The sequence below is a fragment of the Gossypium hirsutum genome, chromosome D10, assembly GCF_007990345.1.
Source record: "Gossypium hirsutum isolate 1008001.06 chromosome D10, Gossypium_hirsutum_v2.1, whole genome shotgun sequence".
Classification (NCBI taxonomy): Eukaryota; Viridiplantae; Streptophyta; class Magnoliopsida; order Malvales; family Malvaceae; genus Gossypium; species Gossypium hirsutum.
The window spans coordinates 58,408,843-58,434,929 of NC_053446.1; the positions used below are offsets into that span (position 1 = coordinate 58,408,843).

Consider the following 26,087-nt stretch of genomic DNA (forward strand, 5'->3'; position numbering starts at 1 on the left):
TTTTAGGGCATTCAAAATAATGATAACTAATTAATCTTACATCAAATAATTTAATAAATTCATCTCAAGATTAATATATAATTAAATTAAATATACATTTGGAATATTTAAATTTAGTTGAAGTCAAATATAATTTTTTAATGAAAAAGTAAAATATATTTAATTTTATGGCAAGTAATTATAATTTGGGTAAATTACATCAAGAGTCATTCAACTTTGATGCAATTGACCAAACAGTCACTCTGATTTCAATTCAGTCACTCAACTTTTGAAAAGTAACAAATCAATCCTTTTAAACATATAGACGTAACGGAAAAGTGACATGTCATCCTAATGTGTAAAGGACCTCAATTTAAAACCCTAGTTGGGTTGGGGAGTAAAAGAAAAAGAAGAAGAAGAGGAGGAGGAGGAGAAGAGAAAAATTCTAAAGTGGTTCAGCAACAGCATAAGGTTGTGGATCGGGACGAAGGCGGTGGGACAAGCTTCACAAAGAATAGTTCCGGTGACAAGAACAGTCGAGAGCTTTTCTTCATTGTATTCGGCCAAATGCACCATCTCATCTTATCTCATGCCATCTCCATTTCTTTTTCTTCTTCTTTTACTGTTAACTAGCCATGTCGATAGCTCGAATCGTAGAGTAGTCGTACTAGATGCTTTGGACGTAGAATCTGCCATGGTTTAGGGATAAAATGGTGCAGATGTTGCTGTCGCAGTTCCGTTCAAATTGATGGTCGTTGCATTTGGGAGTTTGGGTTGGTAATCGAAAAGGGTAGCTCATTGTAGCATTTCCACAAACAATTGGATTCCAATATTTGTTTATGGTTTTAGCGACACAAGATTGGAAGTTGTAGTTTTGTGACACAACAATGGCGACCACGAGGGCATAGTTTGAAAGTTGTGGTTTGGGTTTTGGCATGGCAGAATTTAGATGGGGAGAGATTGGAAGGTAGAGGAAACAAAAGAGATTGATGGTAAAGTGAAGCAGATCACCATATTTGGAAGTAGAGATTGTTGGAATAGAGAAGAAGTATAAACATATTAAGCCATTTACACAAAAAGTAAAATATTGGGTCATTTATTAAAATTCGGAAAAGGAAGGACGAAAAAGAAACAACCACTCAACTTTGACTCGTTCAACATGACAAGTTAACTGACCATATCAACTAGTTAATTGCCTACGTCAGCGGTTCCGTTAAGCCTATGAGGAAAAATATTAATGGGTGACTGGTTTATCACTTTTCAATAACATTAGGGGTTGATTTGTTATCTTTCAAAAGTTGAATAACTGAATTAAAATTAAAGTAAATTTTTATAAGCTGTATGAAGAGTAAGTGTTGATGTAATTTACTCTCAAAATTTCACTATCATATAATTAAAACTAAAATAAATAAATAAATGAAATAGAAAATAAATAAATAAATAAATAATAACAAGGGTCTCTCTATTTAAAAAAAAAAAAAAACTTTGAAGACTGCCTACGACACTCTTTGATTCCAACAGAATATGTCCTTGTTTTTGGGTTCAAATCCTTAGTATTTCTTTAACTTTCCGATACTGCAGGTTTATAATGAAAACTACGAGTAATTCAATCAATTCAAACCCAGAAGCTTCTCAAAGTTTAATCAACAAAATCTACGGCGTTTTCTCAAACAATGACGCCCGATTTTCGTTCCCGATTTCGTCTTCCAGGACTACCGAAATGGAGTTGGTTCGAGGCGTTGTTCGAATGTTGCAAGGCTTCTCGGGTTCCTTGTTTTCTTGGGACGAAAAGGGGCGGCGATTTTGCGTCAGAAATGGGATTTACGTCCCCCATTTGTCTCAGTCAAGCTTGGCCGTAATCCTCAACCAATTCATGTACGCCGCTACGTCTCTTGAACTTGTGCAAATTGCGGTTTCTAAAGTGGAATCGCAGCTTAGATCTCCTCCTCCCACTTTGAGAGCTTTTGCTTCCTCAGTTTCTTCTTGGCTCAAGGTCATAATTTGCACTTCTTTTTCTTTTATTCTTGTTTTATTGATGAAAATTGATTTCAATTCGGTTTTCTAAGCAAATGTAACATTCGATTGTTGACCCAATACTTTTTTTTTAAATGTATAATTTTTCTGTATATATCCAAATGTTTTTGTTGGAGTTTCTGTTTAGATAGAATACATACATTATAGTTGATTAAGATGGACTAGTGAGTATAATATGTAATACCCATTATTAACATATATATATTTTTGATATAGAAGTAATAGCCATAACATTAGGATTTTTTTATGTAACATTCAATTATTAATCCAAACTTTTTTAAAAAAAATTATGATGTATTTATCCAAATGTTTTTTGTTTGAGGTTCTGTTCGGTAATGATAGAATCTTAGTAAGAAAACACACACACACACATAATTGATTAAGATGGACTTGTGAGTATAATATGTAATACCCCGTGATTAACATAATTTCCATATATAGAGAAATAACCATAACCGTTGATTTATCTTCTTCTAAAAAGTTACTGCTACATTATTTGATTTTGTATCTAGAAGCGTATTTAGTTAAGATGTTTTTACCATCATATGGAAAGGTTAAATTGTCTTGTGTTGGCATGAATTCTTTGAAAGCTTAGTCAAATTATTATGTCTAGAGCAGAGGTTGCGTGATATTGCTTTGAACGAAGAAACGAAGATCAGTAGTTCAAATGCGGGATCTACGCTGACCTTGCTGGGATTAACAAGTTCTTTATCAAGGTTGGTATGTTTTGTCTTACAAACTTTCACCTTAACAAACTCTAGGCATTTAGTTTTGTTTTTCATTATTCTCATTTTTTTGAGTTGTTGCCATTATGGTATTTGTATTGAAGAGCACCTGTGGTTTAGAATAATTTTGAGTGTTAGAGATAGACATGTTTACAGATAAATTTAAACTCCATCTCCAAGATTATTTTCATTCTTTTTGTCCAGTCATTGCATTATTTGTCTTATTATATTGAAAATTTCTGATTCTTTTTCGATGATATTAGCCTTTGTTCAGGTGCTGAATATCTTTTGCAAATAGTTCATGGAGCCATTCCCCAAGCATACTTTGAGCCCACTTCAAATATTTCAGCTGCTGACATTGCTACTTATATCCTTGACTATCTCTATATAAAGCTTGATGAAGCATGCCTCGTACAAGGTGGTGAGGTTGTATCTATTTTCTCATTGTTGATTACTGTCCTTGATTCTCCCCATTTGTATGAACATCTGACAAATACAAACTTGGAGCTCATGCTAATTTCAGGGGGATGAATATAAGATGTTGATTCATATATTTGTCGGAAGCTTACTACCATACATTGAGGGTCTTGATTCTTGGCTTTTTGAAGGGACACTGGATGATCCTTTCGAGGAGGTAATTTTGATTCAAGCTGAAATTTATTCTAAAGCCTGAAACAATTTCTTCAATTTAATATCTCTCAGAAATTCTTTTTGGCACATGAACTCATTCTTTTTGTGAATGATTATGATAGTTTGCAATTAGAGTTCCATTTTGCATTAAATGTTAGCTGGACTTTAGTATGCTTCATGTCTCTGACATATGTACTGTTGACATAATAATACGAAGTTGCAATATCTTTACACAAGGGAGATTAGGTGGTTTTCCATGATGCGTTTCTATTTTCAGGTTCAAATGCATTTTTGCAAGTTCCTCACTGAATTCCCAGTTATTGTCTTTTGTCTCTTGTGGCAGATGTTCTTGTATGCTAATAAAGCAATCTCAGTTGATGAGCCTGAGTTCTGGGAAAAGAGTTGTTTACCAAGGATAATGCAAAATTACAATCTAAAAGTTGACCCCTCTGCCCCAAATTATAGCCATGATTATGTACATGGGATGAGTAACAAAAAGGAAACTACTGAAAAGGAGTTTGTTTCTACATCTGGTTCTGTGAAAGGAAAAGAACAAAACAGTAGAGACCTTATAGTGTGTCCTTTATTTATTAAGGACATAGCAAAGTCCATTGTTTCTGCTGGGAAATCATTGCAGCTGATCCGTCATGTTCCTATGGCATCAACAGTCCCTTCTTGCAAAAATAGTGATAAAGTAGATGATGGTTCTGGGAATTATAATGATTGTGATATAAATAAGATGAACCATTGGCGGGGCATGGCAGGGGTAACTTTAGCTGAAATCTTTTGTGTGTCTTTAGCAGGCCTTTTAGGCCATGGTGATCGTATCTCTCGATATTTCTTCGAAGGTGACCAATGCAAAGCAGAGACTATTTCTTCCTTGTCTGCATGTATGAAAGAACAGATTATGGAATCTGGTACTGATGGAGCCTTGCCACCTTCAACATACTCAGAGAAAATCTGGTATAAGTTCTTAGTTAACTCATTGTTAAAGAAAGAGGTTTTAGATATAGAGCCTGCAGATGAGGATTCTTGTTGTTTCCCTGATATAAAAGCAGAAAATGTGATTGTCGGAATTGAAAATAAATATTTGTCCCAAAGATCTTTTTGTCCTGAAAATCCAGTCATTACTGTTTGTCAAACATTGCTCGACAAGAACAGGAATTCATGGGAGGCACTGAACTTATCACAAAAGTTTTGCTTACCCCCTTTAAATGATGAATGCTTAAGAAAAGCTGTTCTTGGAGAAAAAAGTGAGAATGTTTCTGGACCTCATGGAACCAACTATATGTTTGGTTTCCAGTTTAGTGAATCTGAACATCTTCGTGCCCAGCATGACACTAAGTTATTGGAAGTTTTGTTACCCTTTCCTACTCTTCTTCCTTCTCTACAGGTATTGCTAGACTGATGTTTTTTAAACTCAATATGTAATGCAAACCCCATACAAGCATTTTTCAAATGTAACTGAATCTGGAAACAGGATAATATCAGCATGTCAAAGCTCTTGCCTTTCCAGAAGAATAGCACCCTTTCGTCAAGTGTACTTAGCTGGATTCAAACTGTTCAACCAAGAATTAGCCCACTTCCTACAGTTATTATGCAGGAATGTCTCAATGTGTACATCAAGAAGCAGGTAAATTGTTGAAATATGCATTTTTTATTCACATTTTTTTTAGTGTGAACATTTTCATAAATCTAAAATGTTTGGATATGTCATAGATGGATTATATTGGCAGCCTTATTCTGTCAAAGTTAATGAATGATTGGAGATTAATGGATGAGCTCGCAGTGCTGCGTGCCATATACTTGTTAGGTTCAGGTACTATATGGTTTGTTGACTTCTTATGTATATTGGTCGCCTTATACTTGTTTGTGCTGCATGCGGTATACTATTTCTCTGACATTTCCTTCATACCTTCCTTTCAGGTGATTTGCTGCAACACTTTTTAACAGTGATATTTAATAAGTTAGATAGAGGAGAAACCTGGGATGATGATTTTGAGTTGAACACAATATTACAGGTGAATACTTGGCGTAACAATTTAGTTTTTTAGAATCCTTCATATCTTTTTGGATGCCTAATTTGTTGCTTTTGTGCACATTGCAAAGTTGCCAATTGCCACCCTCGGTCATGCAATGTACAATTATCTGCTTTGCAGTTCAATTTCTATATTACTTCTATTGGGATAATGTTATACATCCTTATAAACCACAGGAATCTATTAGAAACTCAGCTGATGGTTTGCTATTGAGTGCACCGGAGGCTTTGGTGGTGTCCATTTCCAAGACTCATGGTTTTGATAGTGATGAGCTAAGTAATACAGCTACTGTTGGTTCAACTCCTCGTAAAATTCGTTCACAAAGCTATGGAATTGATGGCCTTGATTCTCTGAAATTCACTTACAAGGTCCATTCCTGAGACCAATAGTTTCTTCCCCAATTTTAATCCATTCTCCTTAACAAGTGTGTAATGGCCTTTATATACATGCACTGGATGTGGCAGGTCTCTTGGCCTCTTGAACTGATAGCTAATTCAGAGGCAATTAAGAAGTATAATCAGGTACTAATCTCATTTTGGTTGTAAGGTGTTTTTATCTAGAAATATGCTTGTTCCTCAAATATTTTATGTAATGTAGGTCATGGCATTCTTGCTGAAGGTCAAGCGGGCAAAGTTTGCACTTGATAAAGCTCGGAGATGGATGTGGAAGGTTATTTTAAATTTTTTTGAGAGTGTTCTTCTATCAAATATTCATTGTTTTCTCCATGTTAGTGCATTTTCACAAAGAACACATAGACATGTGCTTGTGAGAACCAATCATGCAGTTGTCACTATTTCTTTGATTCATGAGTCAGTCTTTGATAATTCTATTTCCAGGATAAAGGCACTGTAAGAAACAGCCGCAAGCACCATTGGTTAGTGGTGCAAAAACTCCTTCACTTTGTTGATGCTTTTCACCAATATGTGATGGACAGAGTAAGTTCTCTTTTTGAAATTGGTAGAGTAAGATATCGTTTATTTTATAACTTTTGTCTACTGTTTTTTTTTTTACCTTAAAGTTTTTTCCTTTTTCTGGTTCTCTCTAATTTTTTGCGCTGATTGATTGTCCAAGAAATGTTATGGTAGATTTCCTGTAATTACACAAATGAAAAATGAAAAGAAAGGACAAGTAGCAACCATCTGGTCGAATATAAAAAGAAACATACAGTTAAACCATGTTATTCACAAATGGCTCAAGGCATAACTTGAATGCCCATAAATAAGAGATCAAGATAGCTAAGTCTGAGCCATAGCTTCCAAAGGATTCAGGTATTAGTAACTTAGCTGATGTAGAAGTTTAGAAACAAGCTATAAGCTTAAAAGGGTAGATAATTTCATTTCAAAGGCTAAATGGAGTTAGCTTTAACCTTTGTTCTTTGTATAATGGAATCACTATACCACAAGTATCATGCTTTCGTCACTCTTCAGATATAAATATCCTCAATATCACTTCTCAAAATTTCCTCAAATGAAATATGACCATCCATTCTTGGATTGAGTTTCGAATTAAGTATAAATTTATAAAATTATGAGCTGCAGACTTGATAAATCATTGACTGTATGGCTCCCAGAAATAACTGGAATATGTCTAACATTTCACAACATCAAGAAAACCTTGTAAGAAAAAATAAAACCTATATCTTACTGTTGCATCATATCTGTTTGTAGAATCCTCTTCGCTTATCCATATGCCGCAATTGTTTGGTGCTTTTATAGCAGGATGTGGTTTCTATAATTTGTCTGTGGCTCCTCTCTGTGATGGATGAAATGAGTTAACTCAATGTTTAGCAGACCTCTCTCACACTGGAGATCCAACTCTTTTATTTTAACACAACGGAATTGCTAGTTTTGTTGCATTTCTATTGTGTTCCATTCTTAGGAATTATACTGTTACAACATGGATAGATAATTGAGAACCTAAATGCGTGTATCTATCTTTTGGGTTTCAAATTAAGTTTCATATATCGATGACAATATTTGATACCACCTCGGTCGGTTGATCACGAAGGCTTTTCATGTTGTAGCAGCTGATTTCTGTAGAAATCAGAGTATTTTATACTAAATAGAACATAAATCAGAGTTTTTATATACAACCTATGACACTACTTTAGGAAACTCTAAGTTAGGAAAGATACTAAATAGGAGATATGATCCCTTAAAATAAGGGATTTTAATAAAAAAATATCTACAAAATATTCCTAAAATATTTACAGAATATTCCTACACTCCCCCTCAAGCTGGAGAATATACATTGTATAATCCCAGCTTGAATAGGAATTTATTGAACACAGGTTTTGGCAAAGCCTTGGTAAGAATGTCTGCAATCTGTCCTTCTGAAGGAATGTAAGAAAGAGTGGCTGTCTTTTTGTTGACTTGATCAGCAATAAAATGCCTATCAATTTCAACATGCTTTGTTCGGTCATGTTGAACTGGGTTCTTGGCAATCTGAATGGCAGATTGATTATCACACAAAACTTCAAAGTGATCCTCCTGATTTGTGCCAAGTTCTTTTAGTAATTTAAGTAGCCAAATTCCTTCGCATATCCCCAAAGCTAGTGCTCTAAATTCAGCTTCAGCACTACTTCTTGAAACAACAGATTGTTTCTTACTTCTCCAAGTTGTAAGGTTACCCCAAACAAAAGTGCAGTACCCACTAGTGGATCTTCTTTCAGTGAGATCTCCAGCCCAACTAGAGTCTGTAAAAATCTTAACAGTTCTGTCTTGTGTCTTCTTAAACATTAAGCCGTGTCCTGGAGTTTTCTTCAAGTACTTGAGAATTCTATTTGCTGCTGCCATATGCTCTTCAGTAGGATTAGTCATGTGTTGACTTATCACATTTACGGGAAAAGCTATATCTGGCCTTGTCAAGGATAAGTAGATTAGTTTCCCAACTAACCTTTGAAATTTCTCTCTGTCTACTAAGGACTCATCTTCTTTATTGAATCTCAAGTTTGCCTCCATTGGTGTATCAGCCGGCTTACAGTCAAGAAAACCAGTTTCTTTGAGTAAATCAAGTACATACTTTCTTTGGTTGATCACAAGTCCTTCTTTTGATCTTGCCACCTCCATTCCTAGGAAATACCTTAGCTTTCCCAAGTCCTTGGTTTCGAATTCCCTGTTTAACAACTTCTTCAAATTGCTAATCTCTTCCTCATCATCACCAGTAAGAATGATGTCATCCACATACACAATTAGGATAGCTTTCTTATTTGTAGAAGTTACCTTGATGAAAAGCGTATGATCGGCAAGGGACTGCTTGTAGCCATTTTGAAGAATGACTTTAGTGAACCTCTCGAACCAAGCTCTGGGTGATTGTTTTAACCCGTATAGAGACTTGTTGAGCTTGCAAACCTTGTTGCTACCTTCAATAGACTTTGAGCCAGGTGGCAATTGCATATAGATTTCTTCCTCAAGCTTGCCATTAAGAAATGCGTTTTTTACATCAAGTTGGTGTAATTTCCAATCGCAATTTACAGCCAAACTTAGGAGTACTCGAATAGTGTTAAGCTTTGCCACAGGTGCAAAAGTTTCTGTGAAGTCTATCCCATATGTTTGCGTGAAACCTCTGGCCACTAGTCTAGCTTTGTATCGTTGGATACTGCCATTGGAGTTATACTTTACAGCAAAGATCCATTTACAGCCGACAGCCTTTTTTCCTTGAGGAAGGTCTGTAATGGTCCAAGTAGCATTTTTCTCTAGTGCACAAATTTCCTCTTCAACAGCCCTTCTCCATTTTGGATCCTTTAGAGCTTCAGCTATGCTTGTGGGAACCTGTTCTTTATCCAAAGTTGCTGTAAATGCTTGAAAAGACGGCATCAATGAATTATAACCAGTAAATTTTTCAATAGGATGCTTGGTGCACTGTCTAACCCCTTTTCTAATAGCAATAGGAAAGTCATCTAGAGTAGTGGACTTACTGATTTCTTCTTCCATTTCGGCAGCTGGACCCAAATCCAATTCTCGGCAAGAATCAGATTGCAAAACAGTCTCAGGGATATGTCTTCTTTTTCTTGTGTAGACACGAAGCTGTTTGGGTGATGGTGTTTTTTGAAGACTGTCAATTGGAGTAGGTGTATTTTCAGGAAGAGTGTTTAAAGTGGGTGTAGGTGAATTAGTCATAGGTACTACAGGAGAATCAATGGGAGCATTCACAGGTGACAGATCTGCAGGTAATGGCGAACAAGATGGCAATTTTGAAGGTTGAGAATGAAGATTAGAAGGAGATACCTGTTGTGGCTGAAAATCACTCCATGTTTCCCCCTGAATTTCAGCCTGAGTGAAATAGGAATCCTGTTCATAAAATGTTATATCCATAGTGGTGAAAAATCGTTTAGAAGGAGGATGATAGCATTTAGAACCCTTCTTAAGTGAAGAATACCCAACCAATACACATTTTAAAGACTTAGGATCTAACTTGGACTTATTAGGAGCGATATTTTGGATAAAAACAGTGCAGCCAAAAATTTTAAGTGGCAGAATGGAGGAGATAGGCTTAAAATGAGGAAAGTGCTGCAAAAATATAGATTGAGGCGTTTGAAATTTTAAAACCTTACTAGGCATCCGGTTGATTAAATATGTGGCAGTTAATAAGGCTCCCCCCACAAATATTTAGGAACATTAGTGGTAAATAGAAGAGAACGAGTAACTTCAAGAAGGTGCCTATTTTTCCTTTCGGCAACGCCGTTTTGCTGTGGGGTTCCAACACAAGAACTAATCTGAACTATGCCCTTTTCCTTAAAAAAATCACCTAAAGACCTAGCAAAAAATTCACTGCCATTATCAGATTTAAAGAGCTGGATTTTAGACCCAAATTGAGTGAGAACCATGTTATAAAATTGCACAAAAACACTAGCAGTTTCAGATTTATCTTTCAGCAAATAAGTCCAAGTTATCCTACTGTGATCATCAATAAAAGTGATAAACCACTTACAATTATCAGCATTCTTCACCCGAGAAGGGCCCCAAATATCACTATGGATCAAAGAAAAAGGGTAAGAAGGCTTGTATGTAGAAGGAAAATAAGATGATTTAGTATGCTTGGCAAGAGAGCAAACTTTGCAAGAAAAAGAATTAGGCCTTTTATTAATGAATAGAGCAGGAAACAATTTTGCAAGGTATTGGAAACTAGGATGGCCTAAACGAAAGTGCCATAACATAACAGTATCAACTTTTCCTAAAGCGGTAAATGACTTGGAGATCTCGATTTTAGGAGAGGTAGGGAGGATGTAGAGACCATTATGCAAGCTGGCCTTACCAATCATCTTCTACGAGTTCAGTGCCTGCAAAGTACAATCACGATCATTAAAAATTACAGAGCAGTGCAAGTCTGTGGACAATTTACTAACAGAGATGAGATTGCACGCCAGATTTGGTACAAAGAGAACATTTTTAAGTGCAATCTGTTCATTGAGAATAACAGTGCCATGTCCCTCTATTTTGCACAAGGTACCATCAGCCGTTTTGACAGCTTTACCAAAGGTATGGAAAAAATTGTGAAACAATGCCTTGTTACCAGTCATATGATCCGTAGCACCAGAATCGAGGATCCAATTAGGAGTCAACTGGGAGGAGAAAAATGCAGTAGAAGAAAGGTTACCTTCTGGATCTTTTATGACCAGATTACCTTCACAAGACCCTTGAAACTTTCCAAATAGTTTTTGAAGTTCAGCAATCTGTTCTTTAGTGAAACTAGTGACAGAGGTGGCAACGACAAGGCTTGATTTATTATCTCGAGAGTGCTTGGACTTCCAGTCCTGAGGCTTACCATGAAGCTTCCAACACTTCTCCTTAGAGTGGCCGGGCTTTTTGCAATGATCACACCAAGGTCTCCCCCGTTTGGAAGAGGGAGATGATTGATGGGTCAGTAAGGCAGATCTTTCAGAAGTGGAATATGGTTCATCAGACAGCATCACACACCTTCGGCTTTCTTCCTTCTTGACCATAGAGAAAGCCTCTCGAAGGGAGGGAAGAGGAGAAATAGCCAGGACCCTGCCGCGAACCTCGTCCAGGTCCTTATTTAAGCCTTGGAGAAATTGAAAAAGTCTTCGTTGAGTAACAATTTGCTGATAAAGAGCAGCATCTCTTGGATCTACCCAATCATAATGTGCATACAAATCTAATTGTTGCCAAAGAGCAGTAAGGGTATTGTAGTAGAGAGTAACAGGCATGGTTCCTTGTTTAAGGGTGGCTGCTTGATCTTCAACATGATATAATTCAGCAATGTTATCCGTGCTAGAGTAGGTTTCGCGGACTGCACTCCAAATTTCAGCGGCTGTGGTGTAAAGAAGAAAGTTTTTTCTTATACTCGGGGTCATGGAATTAAGGAGCCAAGTCATAACCTGACCATTGTCACGCATCCACTTAGCAAAACCAGCATCAGTCACAGCAGGCTTCTTGATTTCACCAGTAACGTAGTCCAATCTTTCTCTGCCCAAGAGAAAAATCTTAACTGATTGGGACCATTCAAGAAAATTGTTGCCATTCAATCGATGGCAGGTGATAGTCAGACCAGACGAATCTGATGGAGCATCGGAACCAGAAAAATTTTCTGGATTTGAAGTAATCTCCGAAGTAGGAGAAGGAGTTTCGGACATGGTCTAGGTTGAAAAAGAAATCGTAACCTAAGCTGATACCATGTAGAAATCAGAGTATTTTATACTAAATAGAACATAAATCAGAGTTTTTATATACAACCTATGACACTACTTTAGGAAACTCTAAGTTAGGAAAGATACTAAATAGGAGATATGATCCCTTAAAATAAGGGATTTTAATAAAAAAAATATCTACAAAATATTCCTAAAATATTTACAGAATATTCCTACAATTTCCATATATAGATTTGTTTGAATTAAATAACAACTGTTCAAGGGTCACATTTTATTTCTAGACAAATATTGTTAGCAGGTCAATTTCCAATGTATCATGATGCAGAAGTTGTAACAACTGTTAATAGTAAGTTTTGCCTCAGGAGAGAGAAACTTAGTGTGGTGGAACCATAGGGTAAAACAAGTAAGAAAAATACTGGCAGCAGATGGGTCTCTGACTAGCTTTTGGTAATCAGGTGTATCATAGTGCATGGCGTGAACTTTGTGAAGGAATGGCAGCAGCTGGGTCTCTAGATGAGGTTATAGAAGTACATGAGGCCTACTTATTATCAATTCATCGGCAATGCTTTGTGGCTCCAGATAAGCTGGTAGGATCATATACTTTTATATTTGTAATCTTTTAAAAATCATGAATACTCTTTGTAGGTTGAAAAGGTTTGAGGTGTTACATTTGATTATTGCTTAATGATCTCATTGATTTTCAGTGGGCTTTGATTGCAAGCCGAATCAACAGCATTCTTGCACTAGCTCTGGACTTTTACTCCCTACAACAGACTTTAAGCAGTGCTGGAGCAGTTTCTGCAATTAAGGCCAGATGTGAAATGGAAGTAGACCGGGTTGAGAAGCAGTTTGACGATTGCATTGCTTTCCTTCTTAGAGTACCCTCTAACCCTTCCCAGTTGCTTTAGCCTTTTATTTGAATTCAGGGTTTCTATAGTTTGCATCTCATTCATGTTTGCCGAGAATGCTAAATATGCATTCAAAGAGACCAACATGCATCCTTACTTGTGAATACTATGTTTTTTTTTTTCAGAAAGCATGAAGAAATTTTAGTTTAGGGAGCTGAAAAATATAATATCCTAAATTGGATTCTCTAATCCAAAGGCTTTGTCTTCAAAATGCAGGTCCTGTCTTTCAAGCTCAATGTGGGGCACTTTCCTCATTTGGCTGATCTGGTTACTAGAATTAATTACAACAATTTCTACATGTCTGATGGTGGAAATTTGATGACTGCCCCTAGCTCTGAAACTGCCGCTGCAAGACCTGGGAAGGCCTTTGCAAGTTGAACAAAATACAGTTGATTCTGTTACTTACGGTGGTGCCTGATCTCCAAACCAGGTACGATCAAGGCAATTTGAATGATAAGTCTCTAAAGCTGCTCATACATATGATCTTTGAGTTTGTTATATACAAGGTGAGTTTAAAGAAATCAATTAGTTCGGCGGTGGGGGCTAAAGTCTTTGCATCTAAATTTGGAGTTGATCAACCGTCTGCCTTTGCAGTCTGATTGTTCAGTTTGTAATTGAAATCCTGGTATAAAAAGTACCATGTTTCCGTTATATTTCAGGTTGATGATGTTGTGGAAATGGTATGGTGTGGTGTTTTGTTGATTTTAGGCAGTTGGCAACATGTTGATATTAGGTCCTGATTTTACTTAATTTTACATGTTCATGATAATTGTTAACGTCATCATGAATGTGATATCTTGTTAGGAATATATATATTTGTATTAAAAGAAAGAAAGCAAAGAGGAATAGTAAGTGAATATTTTTGTGTGCAATGTTCATGTGATATGAGTATAAGGATTTTTCGTATAGGAAAATATGAACATTCCAATTTGAGAAACCTATTATCAAATATCATCTCAAGATAATCCATTGCATGCCGTTGACTTATGTTGGTCTTTATCCGTGCTTCACACTTGTGTTGTCCAAATATAATGCCATAACAGCTTTACAATGAATGGTTAAACCAGAATGATTTAAATCTAGCACTCCTAAATTAACCAAAATATCATTCTATAAAAATTAAGATTCTAACTTTAGATTCAATGATGAATGTATTTCAAACAAACAAATCCATTAAAATGAAAAGTTAATTTGTTTTTAATCCAAGAATTTAACTCTAGATAGATGTGTCAATTAAAGTCTTTTGCATATGGTTTGAATTCGGTAAAAAAAAGTGAAATTTTATAAAAGCTTAATTCATGGGTTTTATCCCTAAAGTATACCCATTTTGTACGCTTTTGTTACATTCTTTAGTAGGGGTGAACATTCGATCGAATCGGGTGAACATTCGATCGAATCGAAAATTTTCGAGCTAATCGAGTTTTCGAATATCATTTTATCATCTTAAATTTATTTGAAGTTTTCTCGAATCGAGTCGAGTGAGATGAAATTCGAATCGAATCGAATATATTTGTTCGAGTTAAATTTTAAAAAATAATTTTGGGTCATTATAACCGCTGTCACCCATCGTAAAAAAATTTGTCCACCTTAATCAAAATTTTTATTAACTTTCATCACCTCATAATTTATTTATTAATTTTTTATATATTGGTTAGCTTCTTTGCTTGCTTAGTTGTTTCAGTTATCTTCAGATTCTTGTCACTATGTATTTTGGAATTAAAAAATATATTAAATGTAAAAATATGATTTTTTAATAAAAGTTATCTTAAAAATAAAATGTGAAATTGATCCCAATATAAAATGTTAACACGAATATTTTATGGCATAATTAATAATTCAATTTTAATATAAATATTCAATATGATTAAACAATTTAATAATATAAATAATATAAAATGTGAAATTTAATTTAATAATATAAATAGTAGATATAAATAAAATTATTACTATTTATGTTTAGTGATTTTTTTTGGATAATTTTGATTTTTTATTTGAGAGTAAAGGGTGAGAAGTAAAAATATAGGGGGAAAATAAAAAGTTTTGGGGAATAAAAGTTTGAGGAAAAGTAAATAGGGGAGTAAAATTTTAGAGGAAAAATATTTAAAAAAAATTAGAGGGGGAGGGTTTGAGGTAGACGGGAAGTGAGATGGGAAGAGAATAAAAGTTTTAGGGAAAAGTGGGAGGGAGTAAAAATTTTAGGAGAAAATAAAAGGTTTTGAGGGTTCTTAAGAGTAAAATTTTAAGAAAAAGTAAATGGGAGAGTAAAATCTTGGTGGAAAATGAATTTTGGATAGATTGGAGGGTTGAGAGGGGAGGGGAGTAAAAGTTTTGGGGGGAAAGTGGGATAGAGTAAAAGTTTTGAGGGAAAAGTAAAAAAGTTTGGGAGTTTGAGGTAAAAATGTAAAATATTATAGTTTAATATTCGAATTATTCGAATTATTCAAGTTATTCGAATTTAAAAACTCAACTCGATTCGAACTCGAAATTTGAAAAAAAATTCGAGTTGATTCGAATAACTCGATTCGTTTAACTTGAAATTCGGATTTTTTTTTATTTTTTCGAATCGAATCAAGTTTTGCTCACCCCTATTTTTTAGTTCATTCTTCGAAAACGTTAAAAAAGCCTTATAGCCAATCATAAAATGCCACATGGCATCCTCAAGTAATTCTTTTACTTTCATTAAATGCATACACGTTAAAAAATATATAAAAATGAAAATAAATATATAAAAAGTTCAGAAAAATATATATAATCTAGAAAAAAAACATAAATTATAAAAAATTATAAAAATAACATTTACAAAAAAATATGATAATTGAAAAGAAATTAGTTGAAATTAATAATATCATTACAAAAATTGTAAAAATTGTAAAAAAAAATTAAAAAGGCTTTAAAATAAATGATTTTATAAAATTCTAAAACATATAATTATAAAATTCTAAAAAGGTAATTTAAATTTCAAGTTTTTTTTTGCAATTGTTTGAAATTTAAATATCTTTTTTAATTTTGATATATTATTTTAACTTTTTAGATAATTATATATATTAGAAAAATAAAAATGAACAGTCGAACACAGATGAGGTGAATGTCAAAAACTAATGATTCAATCTTCTTAGTATGAAATTAGTGACATTTGTGAAGCTTATAATATAACTGGGCAAATCAAAGAACATAGAAAACAGGGTGAAGTTTACCTCCTGTATGGCTTAAAATGATAATCCTGAAATTCAGAACCAAAAGTTATTGATTCTTCATCAAGTTTCTTCTTTATCCTTCTCCAAGTCCTCAACATATTAGACTGTATTAAACCCTTATACAATGTCTCAAATGTTACTTTTTGAGGAAGTAAACCCTTCTCAATCATTTCCACGAACAGTTGGCATGCATCTATCCATTTTTCCTTCTCACAAAACCCATTAACCAACAATGTATAAGAATCTAAATTAGGCCCTGGTGTACTTCCTTTAACATCATTCCATATTTCCTTAACGACGTCGATTCGATCCAGCTTCATGAACATCCCTAGTAAGATATTATATGTATGCAAACTCAAATCACATAATTTTTCTTCCTTCATCTTCCTATACAAATTCAAAGCACCATTGACATCCTTTCTCCCTCTATACTCCTTAAAGAAACAATTATAAGTTGCAGCCGTAGGGCTAATCCCATTACTCACCATCTCACCAAGCACCTTCTCCGCCTCTTCGAGTCTCCCACAGGAGCAAAGACACTTGATAACTGAAGTATAAGTAACCACACTAGGGCAAATACCTTTCTCCTTCATATACTTTAACTTATCAAGCGTTAACTCAGGCTTATGTGCTCTGCTGTATACATGTAACACGATTGAAAAGCTGGTCACGTCAGGTTCGATCCCTCGTTGGCGCATTTCATCGAACAGTTTCTCGGCATTCCTTATTGTTCTATCAAACCTTTCATCTGGATGCAAACTGGCTCTTCTACAAATCCCGTTTAACATCACGTTGTAAGTGACAACATTGGGTTCCATTCCTCTTTCTATCATCTCCTTTAAAAACCTCTCTGCCTTATCGATTCTGCCTATCTTGCACCACCCGCTTATTAAAATCGTGTACATTTTCGAATCAACACGAAACCCAGATTTCCTTTTGTTAAAATCCTCAACCGCCACCTTCACGTAGCCGTATTTACAGAGTGTATCGAGAAGGAAACAGAAGCAAAACGATTCGTTTTGACTGTCGGTGTCAGTGCCAGCAGTAACGAAACACCCAATATCATCGTAAGCGCGAATGGCTTGACGGGTAAAGCCAGCGGCGATTAAGCGACGGATTAAAATCATGAAAGTGGAGGGATCGGGAGAAACGTCGGATTGGTCCATTTCGAGGATGAGCTGCCAAACGACGTCGAATTGGCGGACCTTGCCGAGAATGTCGATGATGAGGTTGTAGGAGGATGTGGAGAGGAGAGGAGAGGGAGAAGGAGGGAGGGATTTGGAAAAGAGGAAAAAGGAGAGGGCAATTTTGGAAGAGTGTTGGAGGCGGAGGAGAGTCTGGTGGAGAAGGAAGGGGGTAAGGGAGACGCCATGGATTTGGAGGGAAGATTCCATGAAGTGGAAAGGGTTGTGGTGGGCGAGGAGGATTTGGGAAAGGGTGTCGGCTTCATTTGAGGGTTCTAGTTTGGGAAGGTTGAGGGAAGGAGATGAGAGGAAACGGAGGGAAGTGGAAGGAAAGAAACGGTAGCTAATGGAGGAGGTGAGACTGCATTTTGCTGATAATCTAAACGCCATTTTTGATCCTCAGCCTCAACAAAACACCATCTCTGGTTTTTGATGTTTGCTTTGCGAGAGAAAAAAAGGGTCAATTTCTTTACAAGGTCCCTGGTATTTTCAATTCTTAGATCAATATATATTTTAATTTCATTAAATAATTTAATGCGACGTGATTCATATATATTACCTTAGCATTTTTTTGTTATGGTATCGGATTTTTCGAGTAAAAAATTGATTGAATCAATTAAAATAGATAAAAAAATTGGTTGAATTAATTGAATCAAATTTTATAATTTTATAATAATTTTAATTTTATGCATTTTTAAATGATTTATTTGATTTAAACTAGATGTATCCGACAAACCGAAAACAGATCCCTTACTTAATTCAACTATGAGTTTCATCATTTAAAAAAAGTACAATATCTATCCAAGAGTAAAAAACCTCAAATAAATTATATCAAATTACTTTTAATGAAATCAATGGAAAAAGTTAAGCTAAGGGGTAAAAATATACTGTTCAGAAAGAAAAAAATATAGTAAAGGTGCCAAATCCGTGAAAAATGGATAACACAAGGATCTTTTATAAATTTGGCCAAAATGGGCTGGCTTTCCTATGTGGCAGCATGTGAAGCACGCCACGTGGGTAAGGATGAAGCGGTTGCAGATATAGTATAGCCCACAGCGCTTTGAAACTAATCAATCAAACACTGGAACTCAATCATCAATGGCGACTGCAACTTCTTCTTCTACTTGCCAATTCTTGACTCATTTTGGGTCTCCAAGACCTCATCCAATTATCTTCTCTCCCATCTCCAAACAGACCCATTTTCAACCTTACAGAATCATAGCTAATGGTTCACTCCGAAATAACTACTTCTCTCCAACTCCAACAATCTCCTCCAATTCTCCACTGCTAGTAAAAGCTCAAGCTTCCGTCAACGGAGAAAGAGAACCCATGGTTCCTCCTTACAATGTTCTTATAACTGGCTCAAGCAAAGGTTAGTGAGGATAATCTGTAGAATGAACTTAAATAAGCAAATGTAGAAGCATTTAACTATTCTCTCTGTGAGAAAAACTATGAAAGTAATTTATTGGTTTCAGGAATAGGGTATGCCTTGGCGAAAAAATTTCTGATAGCAGGTGACAATGTCATAATTTGCTCAAGATCTGGTAAGACTTCTATTGCTTTATCTCATTTCTTATCAGCAAAGCCATTATGCTGTATTGCAATATACCTATTATATAACTGGCTAAAGTTGTATACTTTTTGTTTCATGTGATTAATATATATGTAATGAAAAAGTATTTGTTACCTTGAAGATATTAAAGGGTACCAAACAGCTATGTTGCTTTGATTCTTATTAGAAAAGTTGAATATGCTTGTGTTGGATAGCCAGAGAGAATTGAAATTTTTTTCGTGTATTATTTTTCCTTGAACATATTGGGGAGAGCTTTATCTTCTGGTTGGAGGAACTACTAATACAATTGGTCGTTTCTCCCTTTTGTATTTTGTCTTGTCCTGTTGGTTTTCCCAGCCTTCAGTTCTATTGCTGGAAATCATTGGTAAGGAATAAGAGTTGAACACAAAGTTAAATTAGAGTATAACTTTGAACGTTTGTTTAATGATATCAAATTTGATGCAGTGGAATGTTTGCTATTCTTGAATAATATTTTTATCATCTTTCCACCAGTTAATTAGCTTTGTAATACTGCTTGAAATTATGTGTTGAGTTTGCATCACTTGTACTTGATTATCACGCTATGTGATGAATCATCAGAAAGTAGAGTTATGGTCAGAAAGCTAATTGGAAATTGGAATTGAGTGACTAGTTTTGCACTGATATTTTGACAGCTGAACGGGTGGAATCAGCTGTTAACAACCTCAGAGAAGAATATGGGGAACAACGTGTGTGGGTACATCTGCTATGACATTTTCATGACTTCCAATTCTTCATGCATGCTTGCGACTTCATTTTCCATGCATAAATTTTCTCTAATTTAAGCTTGTTGCTGCTTTGAACAAATCTCTTTCACAGGGTACTCAGTGTGACGTTAGAGAGGCAGAGAGTGTGAAGAATTTAGTTTTATTTGCACAAAAGAACCTGGGGTACATCGACATATGGGTATTTATGTCTTATCTTGGTCCCTCTACTTTATATTTTGGTGGAAAATTTCCATCCGGAGAATAACTCTGATATCTCTGGAAACTCACAGTCTAGCTTGTTACATGATGATTTATGAGATCTGTTAGATGTTCTTGATGAATAGGATTCAACAAGCAGCTGCTTAGGAGAATTGTGTTGAAGATGAGTTCTTATCTGGTCTTTCACTTTTTAACAAAATTTTTTGAATTTAATTTTAAGAATAGATCATATTATCAGCGAACAATAATAAAGTTTGTAATCAAGGAATGAATATTAAAAAAAAATCATGACTATGAGTTGATGGGTTCTTTTAGTTCTGCCACTGGAAACAGCCTTGAAAATTAACGTCTACTGTGTCACAACATGCAAATATTTGTTTGTTTGGTTTAAGCCACAGAACCTTCCATCGATGTTTGTTGCAATAAAACATGATGCTTTTAAGATCAAAAGTCCACTGCTAGGACATTTTCCATTCGAACTTGTACTAAAACATTAATGTTTGCTGCTGCACATGTTTTTCATTTACCTCAAAGCTGGGTTTTATATCATGGCACTTATTTGTGTGACATGTCTTTATCAATCCCCAAAGAGATTTCCTTTTTTCATTTGTTGCCTTAATTGATTTTGATGTCTTATGCTCTTTTCTGTACAAAGCTTTGCATATTACTCTGGCAATGCTTCTCTTCCTTTGTTATAATCTTGCTCTACGTTGAGAATGATGCAGATTAATAATGCAGGATCCAATGCCTATAGTTATAAACCATTGGCAGAAGCATCAGATGAAGATCTTATGTGAGCTTGCATATACAATCTTTTTTTTCCCTTTTTGTTCTGTATCCGTTTTTGGTATGTTGTTCCAATGATTTATAATTTGGGTTGTCCTTATGCAGTGAAGTTGTTTCTACAAACACCCTTGGGTTGATGATTTGCTGCCGAGAGGTAAAAACAAATTTTCATTTTTCTTGCTTGGATTGTTTTAGTTCTGTTCTGATGCATATAGTTGTCTCTCAGGCCATCAAGATGATGTTGCAGCAGCCTCGAGGTGGTCATATTTTTAACATTGATGGAGCTGGTTCAGATGGAAGACCAACCCCTAGGTATTCCTCTTTTACTTAATTGCTGTACTGTAGCCCGGAAATATTGGGAGCTGTTTTGTTTAATTTCTAGTTAATTCTTCTTGGATAAAGTGCAATCAATTTTCTGGAAGTTGTTTTATGGCTTTATCTATCAAATACAGTTGCATTTACTAGTTAAAGGGGCTTTCCGAATGGGAAATTTCTACTATCATAGTTGATGTCCTGATTACGTGTTCTTGTTGAGAATAAATACTGCTGGTAACAATTTTATGGTCATCAACATCAGAGGAAGCGGTGTGAATGAGTATTCTGCTCATGCTTGATCCTTTATCTCCTGAATTTCTTTTGGGTGAATTCCTACCTGAACTTTTTTTTCCCTTTCCCGAGCTTGTGTTTGTTGTTGCCTAGAATTTATGCGGCTTGCATTATTGCTGCCGAAATGAGTCAAAATTTGTGCTGTTTCTTCCAGTAGTTCATGAATACATTGATAGTTACCGTGTGAAGTTCTTCATCAGCCTATTCAACTTGTTCATTAAGAGTTTAATTTGATGAAACCAGGTGAAAAATGTGAGTGCTTTCATTCTTTGTTTTCTTTATGTTCTGATGGAAAAACCAATCTTGGATCTTCATTGATGCTTTAAATGGATAATTCAGTTCTATGTTTCTTTTGGTTATGGTTAGTAAGGTGACCTTAAATGTGGTAAAGGTAAGAGGGAGGATGCTCAAAGGATGAAAAGTTTTCCTTTAAAAGATAAGCAAATGAGTATATCTATATCTTGCATGTGCAGTGCCATAACATTGTCTCAGCTTCATACCTTCTGGTATTCCAACCCAGTTTTCGTGGTAATTGTAAATTACCTGATCACTGCACTCTACTTTCCAATTGCCATATGTATTGCCTTTTGTTCACCATCATCTTGCTTTATCACAACCTCATAGCAGGTTTATGTTGAATTTTTATGCTTCATTTAAGTGATACTGTTTAATCGAGCATGACATCTGTCAAGAAGGATTGTACAAGTCTTTCCTAGCATGTCGTTTCTAGGATAGGAAAATTACATTAAAGTGTTCTGTTATGTTCTCTGGTTAGGCTAATAGAGTCCTCTCCCTGTTATTGCAGCTTAAGAACATAGGAGGCTGTATTAAATATCTTAACTTCCATTCTTCCATGCATATGAATTACATTGTGTATCTCAAATCATTATGTCATATTTTTGTTCGGGTTTTTACTTCTTTGATTATCTGTCTTCTTTTTACACAGGTTTGCTGCATATGGAGCAACCAAACGTAGTGTTGTGCATTTGACAAAATCGCTGCAGGTAATGTTCAACTCGTCTTGCATAGTGTCTTGCATTCTATAACTTCTTGGGAGGAAACAAATTCAATTGTTTTCTTTTTTGTTCATGTTTGCAATTCGGTATATTGTCTATTTTCCTTTTGAAACAACTCAAGATTCCTTTTCTTTATGGCATATTTTCTGAGCGGTATAAAAAGCTTACTGTAAAAAATCAGGGTGTGATGGGTTAAATAAGTACCTTAAGTCAGAAATCCAATTTTGTCTGGTTATTTGCTTCTTTTGGACATGAAACCATAACCATTCAAGTTTTAAGGAGGACTTTGTTTTCCTTTTTATAAGTTTTTATGCAGAGGCTCAAAGTTCACCATCCTCATTGTCAGAATTTATAATATTTGAGGGTGTGTAAATGCACCTATTATGCATGCATGTAGTAGAATTCTAGATAAGGAAATAAAGTAGGATCCAAGTTGTATTTTATGCATGTAGGATAAGGACAAATCATATACCATTTGTACTTGTTATGTAGAGGCTGGCAGAAAATTGAGCCTCAAGCTGACATAATGTCTTTGGTTAAAATGATTTCCTTGCATCTTTCTCCCCCAAAATGATTGTATAAGTGAGTACAATTTGGAATCTTGGGAGTTGCTCTCTTCTAATGATTTGAAATAGGAATAGTTTAGTTTTTGACAAAATGAGCACAATAGGCATCATAGTGACACATTTGAGGATATAAATGCATTGGGACCTTGTCAACAGTTTATTATTCTCTCTTATTTTTCTTATAATATTTTGTATGTGGTCAGTCAAAAAAACTAATGTAAACAATCTTCTCAATGACTATAATTTTTATTTATCTTCTCTGGTAAGGACATTTCCTATGGAAGTTCATCTGTAATGCTGGTTTTCTTACCTATTCACAGGCTGAACTGCAGATGCAAGATGTTAAAAATGTCGTAGTACATAATTTATCGGTATGTTTTTACGTTAAACAAATCATTTAATTTCCATCTCTTAATGTTAAGCCTGGCATACTGAATGATGCTTGTATATTTCTCTTCTCTACTTATCTTGTTTTTAATCTTAAATCTGCCTGATGCATTTATGCTTTAGGCTAAATTTTGTTGCTTTCGTATTAGTTCCTCAGGATTTCCTCCAGATAAATTATGCACACACAAAAATGCTTAAAACAAAAAATCAAGGAAGCTAAACAGTATTGGAGTTTTTTACACCAACTGTATTTTCTAAATTTCCATCTCAATATGTGCCTCAAAAATTTAGACACACTATCCGATTACTCTCTTTCAGTCAGAAGGACCTTAGTTTCGGAGAATTAAATTGCAAATATCACCCAAGGTTTCAGGTCTAAGGTATTAAGCTGATCAACAAGATCAGAGGATGATTAACCTTTCCATTCAATACGAACCACTGGAACTGACTTGGAGCAAAATATTATATCAATCACAACATTCATCAAATCATGACATTTAGAAGTTTTAGATAGTCCCAAGACATAGTTTAAGGTTCATAAGGCAAAGGAAAAAAAAACCATTCTTTATTTCTTAGCCTATGCAACAAAGCTAGCAAGTACGACAGTAATACACAGGCCCTTTAATATCATTCTTCTGTGAAGGTCTAATAGTAGCTAGCCTATGTTGATGTTGTGGGCTTATCTCTTCCAAAATTACAATCTAACCACCTGCATACATGTTTCTAGCTAAAACTTCTACCGAAACGACTGTTGTTCATGGTCCTTGAATAGGGCCTTCAGTCCTCAGAAGGTCACGGTTTTATATGTACTCATTGTATAGCAGAAGTATTCTACATGAGCCAAAATGCCTTGGTGGTTAGTTTAAATGTTACCACTGGTGAGATAAAAAAATGGGTTCTACTGATTAAGACATTAAGTATAAATTAGGCGTACTTCTTTCGACCTTTCAAGAGAAACTACGATTCAGAGAATAAGTAGCTCCATTTGGATTTGTATGCTTGTGGGAAGCAATGCCAGACTGGTGAATACATAGTGCTCCTCCAATCTTGTTAACAATATTCCTTTCAAGACCAATTTTAGCTTTGTTCAATCTTCATTTTTAATCCCAGTTTTGATCAAGCAGTGACCAGATAAGGATTTGATTTTTGGAATGCTTTAACAAAGACTGTTTTCATGCAATTCATGAAGGTGACAATACATGCATTTCTTATTAGGGAAGGCACCTATGCATCATAAAATTGTTAACAGTTTATTGTGAAGTTAGCATATCCCTTGAAGTGGGAGAGAAAAATGCGCAGCTCTCTCACTGCTGTTAGGTAAATGGCGTGCCTTGAGTGAAAAGATGCTCTGGTGAAGAAGAATGTACATGATAGTTTTAAGTTTTATCTCATAATTTGGTTTACTGTGCTAACCTAAAGTATACCTTTACTCTCCTTTCATTCTCCATTGTTAAATCCACGCATTTTAGCTACTTGCCCCTTCAGTTTTGTTTGCTTTGCAAGTTTTAGAAAAGAATTTATGGACCTCATGTGGGGTTCCAGAGGTGAGATGTCATCTGAGTGCTTGTTGTAATTGATTATTTGAAATGCCTCCCCTTTCTGTGAAATATGTCATTCCAACTCTTCATTTTTCACGAAGGATCTATATCTCAAGCACTCGTGAACACATATCCAGTAGTAGGTATGAGGATATGGCCCTCCTAGGACCCTTCAAATACATCAAAATCTTTTTAAAAAATTAAACATACCCATATTGGATATATACAGGTGTCTAACACCCATCTGGGTCCGTAAATGCTATCTGTATCTGTTATATTTTTAAACTTTTTTCATACTGTCATTTATTTTTCTTTTCCTTTTCAGCCTGGAATGGTTACAACTGATCTTCTCATGTCTGGTGCAACCACAAAGCAGGTTGACCACACATCATATCCTTCTCCTGTTAGTTCAGTTTTTAAAAGAAATTTTCTAATTTTTTGTCATTTTCAGGCCAAGTTTTTCATCAATGTTTTAGCAGAACCTGCTGAAGTGGTAAGACTTAGGGTAGTAATCTACAAGCTTAATCTATGGTTCTTTATTTATAGCTTTTTAGTTTTGACATGTCGAGATTTCACTTGATCAAATTAAAGAAAATATATGGGCTCGAAGTCTCTGTCTAAATATGGTGAAGACCTGAGCTGAAATAAGATTGCAGTACCTTAATATAATAAATTTATTGAAATCTGGTCACTTGCGGAATAATTTTGCATGGACAGTGTGTTACTTGGTAAACTTGATCAAATTAGTAATTGTTATCTAAGGGTCAACAATTTGTTCCTTATTTTTCCTCGTTGTTCACTGTTTTGTGGGTGGGGTTCATAGGTTGCAGACTACCTCGTGCCGAATATCAGGTCGATCCCAGCAAGTGGATCATGGAAGCCAACTTATATTCGGTTCCTCACGGGATTGAAAGCTTACTCTCAAATATTTTCAGTTAAGAAATGAAAGCAGTTTCTCTCTCTCTCTCTCTCTCTCTCTCTCTCTCTCTCTTTTTTTCTTTTTAATCATTCCTGAACTTACTGGCATCAAATATTTAACCTTTAGTGTAGTAAAATAGATGTCCACTTATTTTATGTGTTTTTGGGCTGCCTTCATGATGCAGAGACTAGCATTCGGTGCAAGACGAAACCGATACGTGCTTGAAGATTGAAGAACATCATCCGATATGAAAAGTTCCTAAATCTTTAAGATCCCACCCCCATTTTTCTATGCCAAAATTGGTGTGTAACATCCGCAGAATTCATGTACATATTGTTTTTTGTTTAGCAAGAATTCCATCCCTAGTGCTTTTTAATGCTTCACTCTTTTATTTTCTTTAATTTTCTATGCCAAAATTGGTTGTTTTAATATTAAAATGGGCTCTAGGGTTA

The 26,087-nt window shown here is 35.2% G+C and overlaps 3 protein-coding genes across 4 annotated transcripts; 2 read left to right on the forward strand and 1 right to left on the reverse strand.

Annotated features, from left to right (window-relative positions):
• Window positions 1-1,457: 1,457 nt before the first annotated feature.
• LOC107915742 (uncharacterized) lies at window positions 1,458-13,781 on the forward strand. Its single transcript, XM_016844880.2, has 15 exons — window positions 1,458-1,972; window positions 2,632-2,729; window positions 3,002-3,164; window positions 3,262-3,372; window positions 3,712-4,761; window positions 4,849-5,001; window positions 5,088-5,187; window positions 5,295-5,389; window positions 5,584-5,775; window positions 5,872-5,928; window positions 6,005-6,076; window positions 6,244-6,342; window positions 12,470-12,601; window positions 12,719-12,892; window positions 13,139-13,781. The coding sequence occupies exons 1-15, from the start codon at window positions 1,568-1,570 to the stop codon at window positions 13,298-13,300; spliced, it is 3,063 nt and encodes a 1,020-aa protein (XP_016700369.2). The 5' UTR covers window positions 1,458-1,567; the 3' UTR covers window positions 13,301-13,781.
• A 2,223-nt stretch (window positions 13,782-16,004) lies between these two features.
• Window positions 16,005-17,768, reverse strand: LOC107915741 (pentatricopeptide repeat-containing protein At2g13420, mitochondrial). Its single transcript, XM_016844879.2, has one exon. The coding sequence runs from the start codon at window positions 17,688-17,690 to the stop codon at window positions 16,113-16,115; it is 1,578 nt and encodes a 525-aa protein (XP_016700368.1). The 5' UTR covers window positions 17,691-17,768; the 3' UTR covers window positions 16,005-16,112.
• A 592-nt stretch (window positions 17,769-18,360) lies between these two features.
• Window positions 18,361-26,018, forward strand: LOC107915739 (chlorophyll(ide) b reductase NOL, chloroplastic). 2 transcript variants are annotated; one of them, XM_016844877.2, is made up of 13 exons: window positions 18,361-18,672; window positions 18,776-18,844; window positions 19,527-19,588; window positions 19,711-19,797; window positions 20,543-20,610; window positions 20,709-20,757; window positions 20,830-20,915; window positions 22,156-22,213; window positions 23,112-23,162; window positions 25,042-25,092; window positions 25,168-25,209; window positions 25,540-25,650; window positions 25,820-26,018. In XM_016844877.2, exons 1-13 carry the CDS (start codon window positions 18,399-18,401, stop codon window positions 25,865-25,867), a joined length of 1,056 nt encoding a protein of 351 aa, XP_016700366.1. In that variant the 5' UTR covers window positions 18,361-18,398; the 3' UTR covers window positions 25,868-26,018. The 2 variants fall into 2 exon arrangements, with proteins under 2 accessions (XP_016700366.1, XP_040959367.1); XM_041103433.1 differs by having other exon boundaries at window positions 25,042-25,209.
• The last annotated feature ends 69 nt before the right edge of the window (window positions 26,019-26,087 follow it).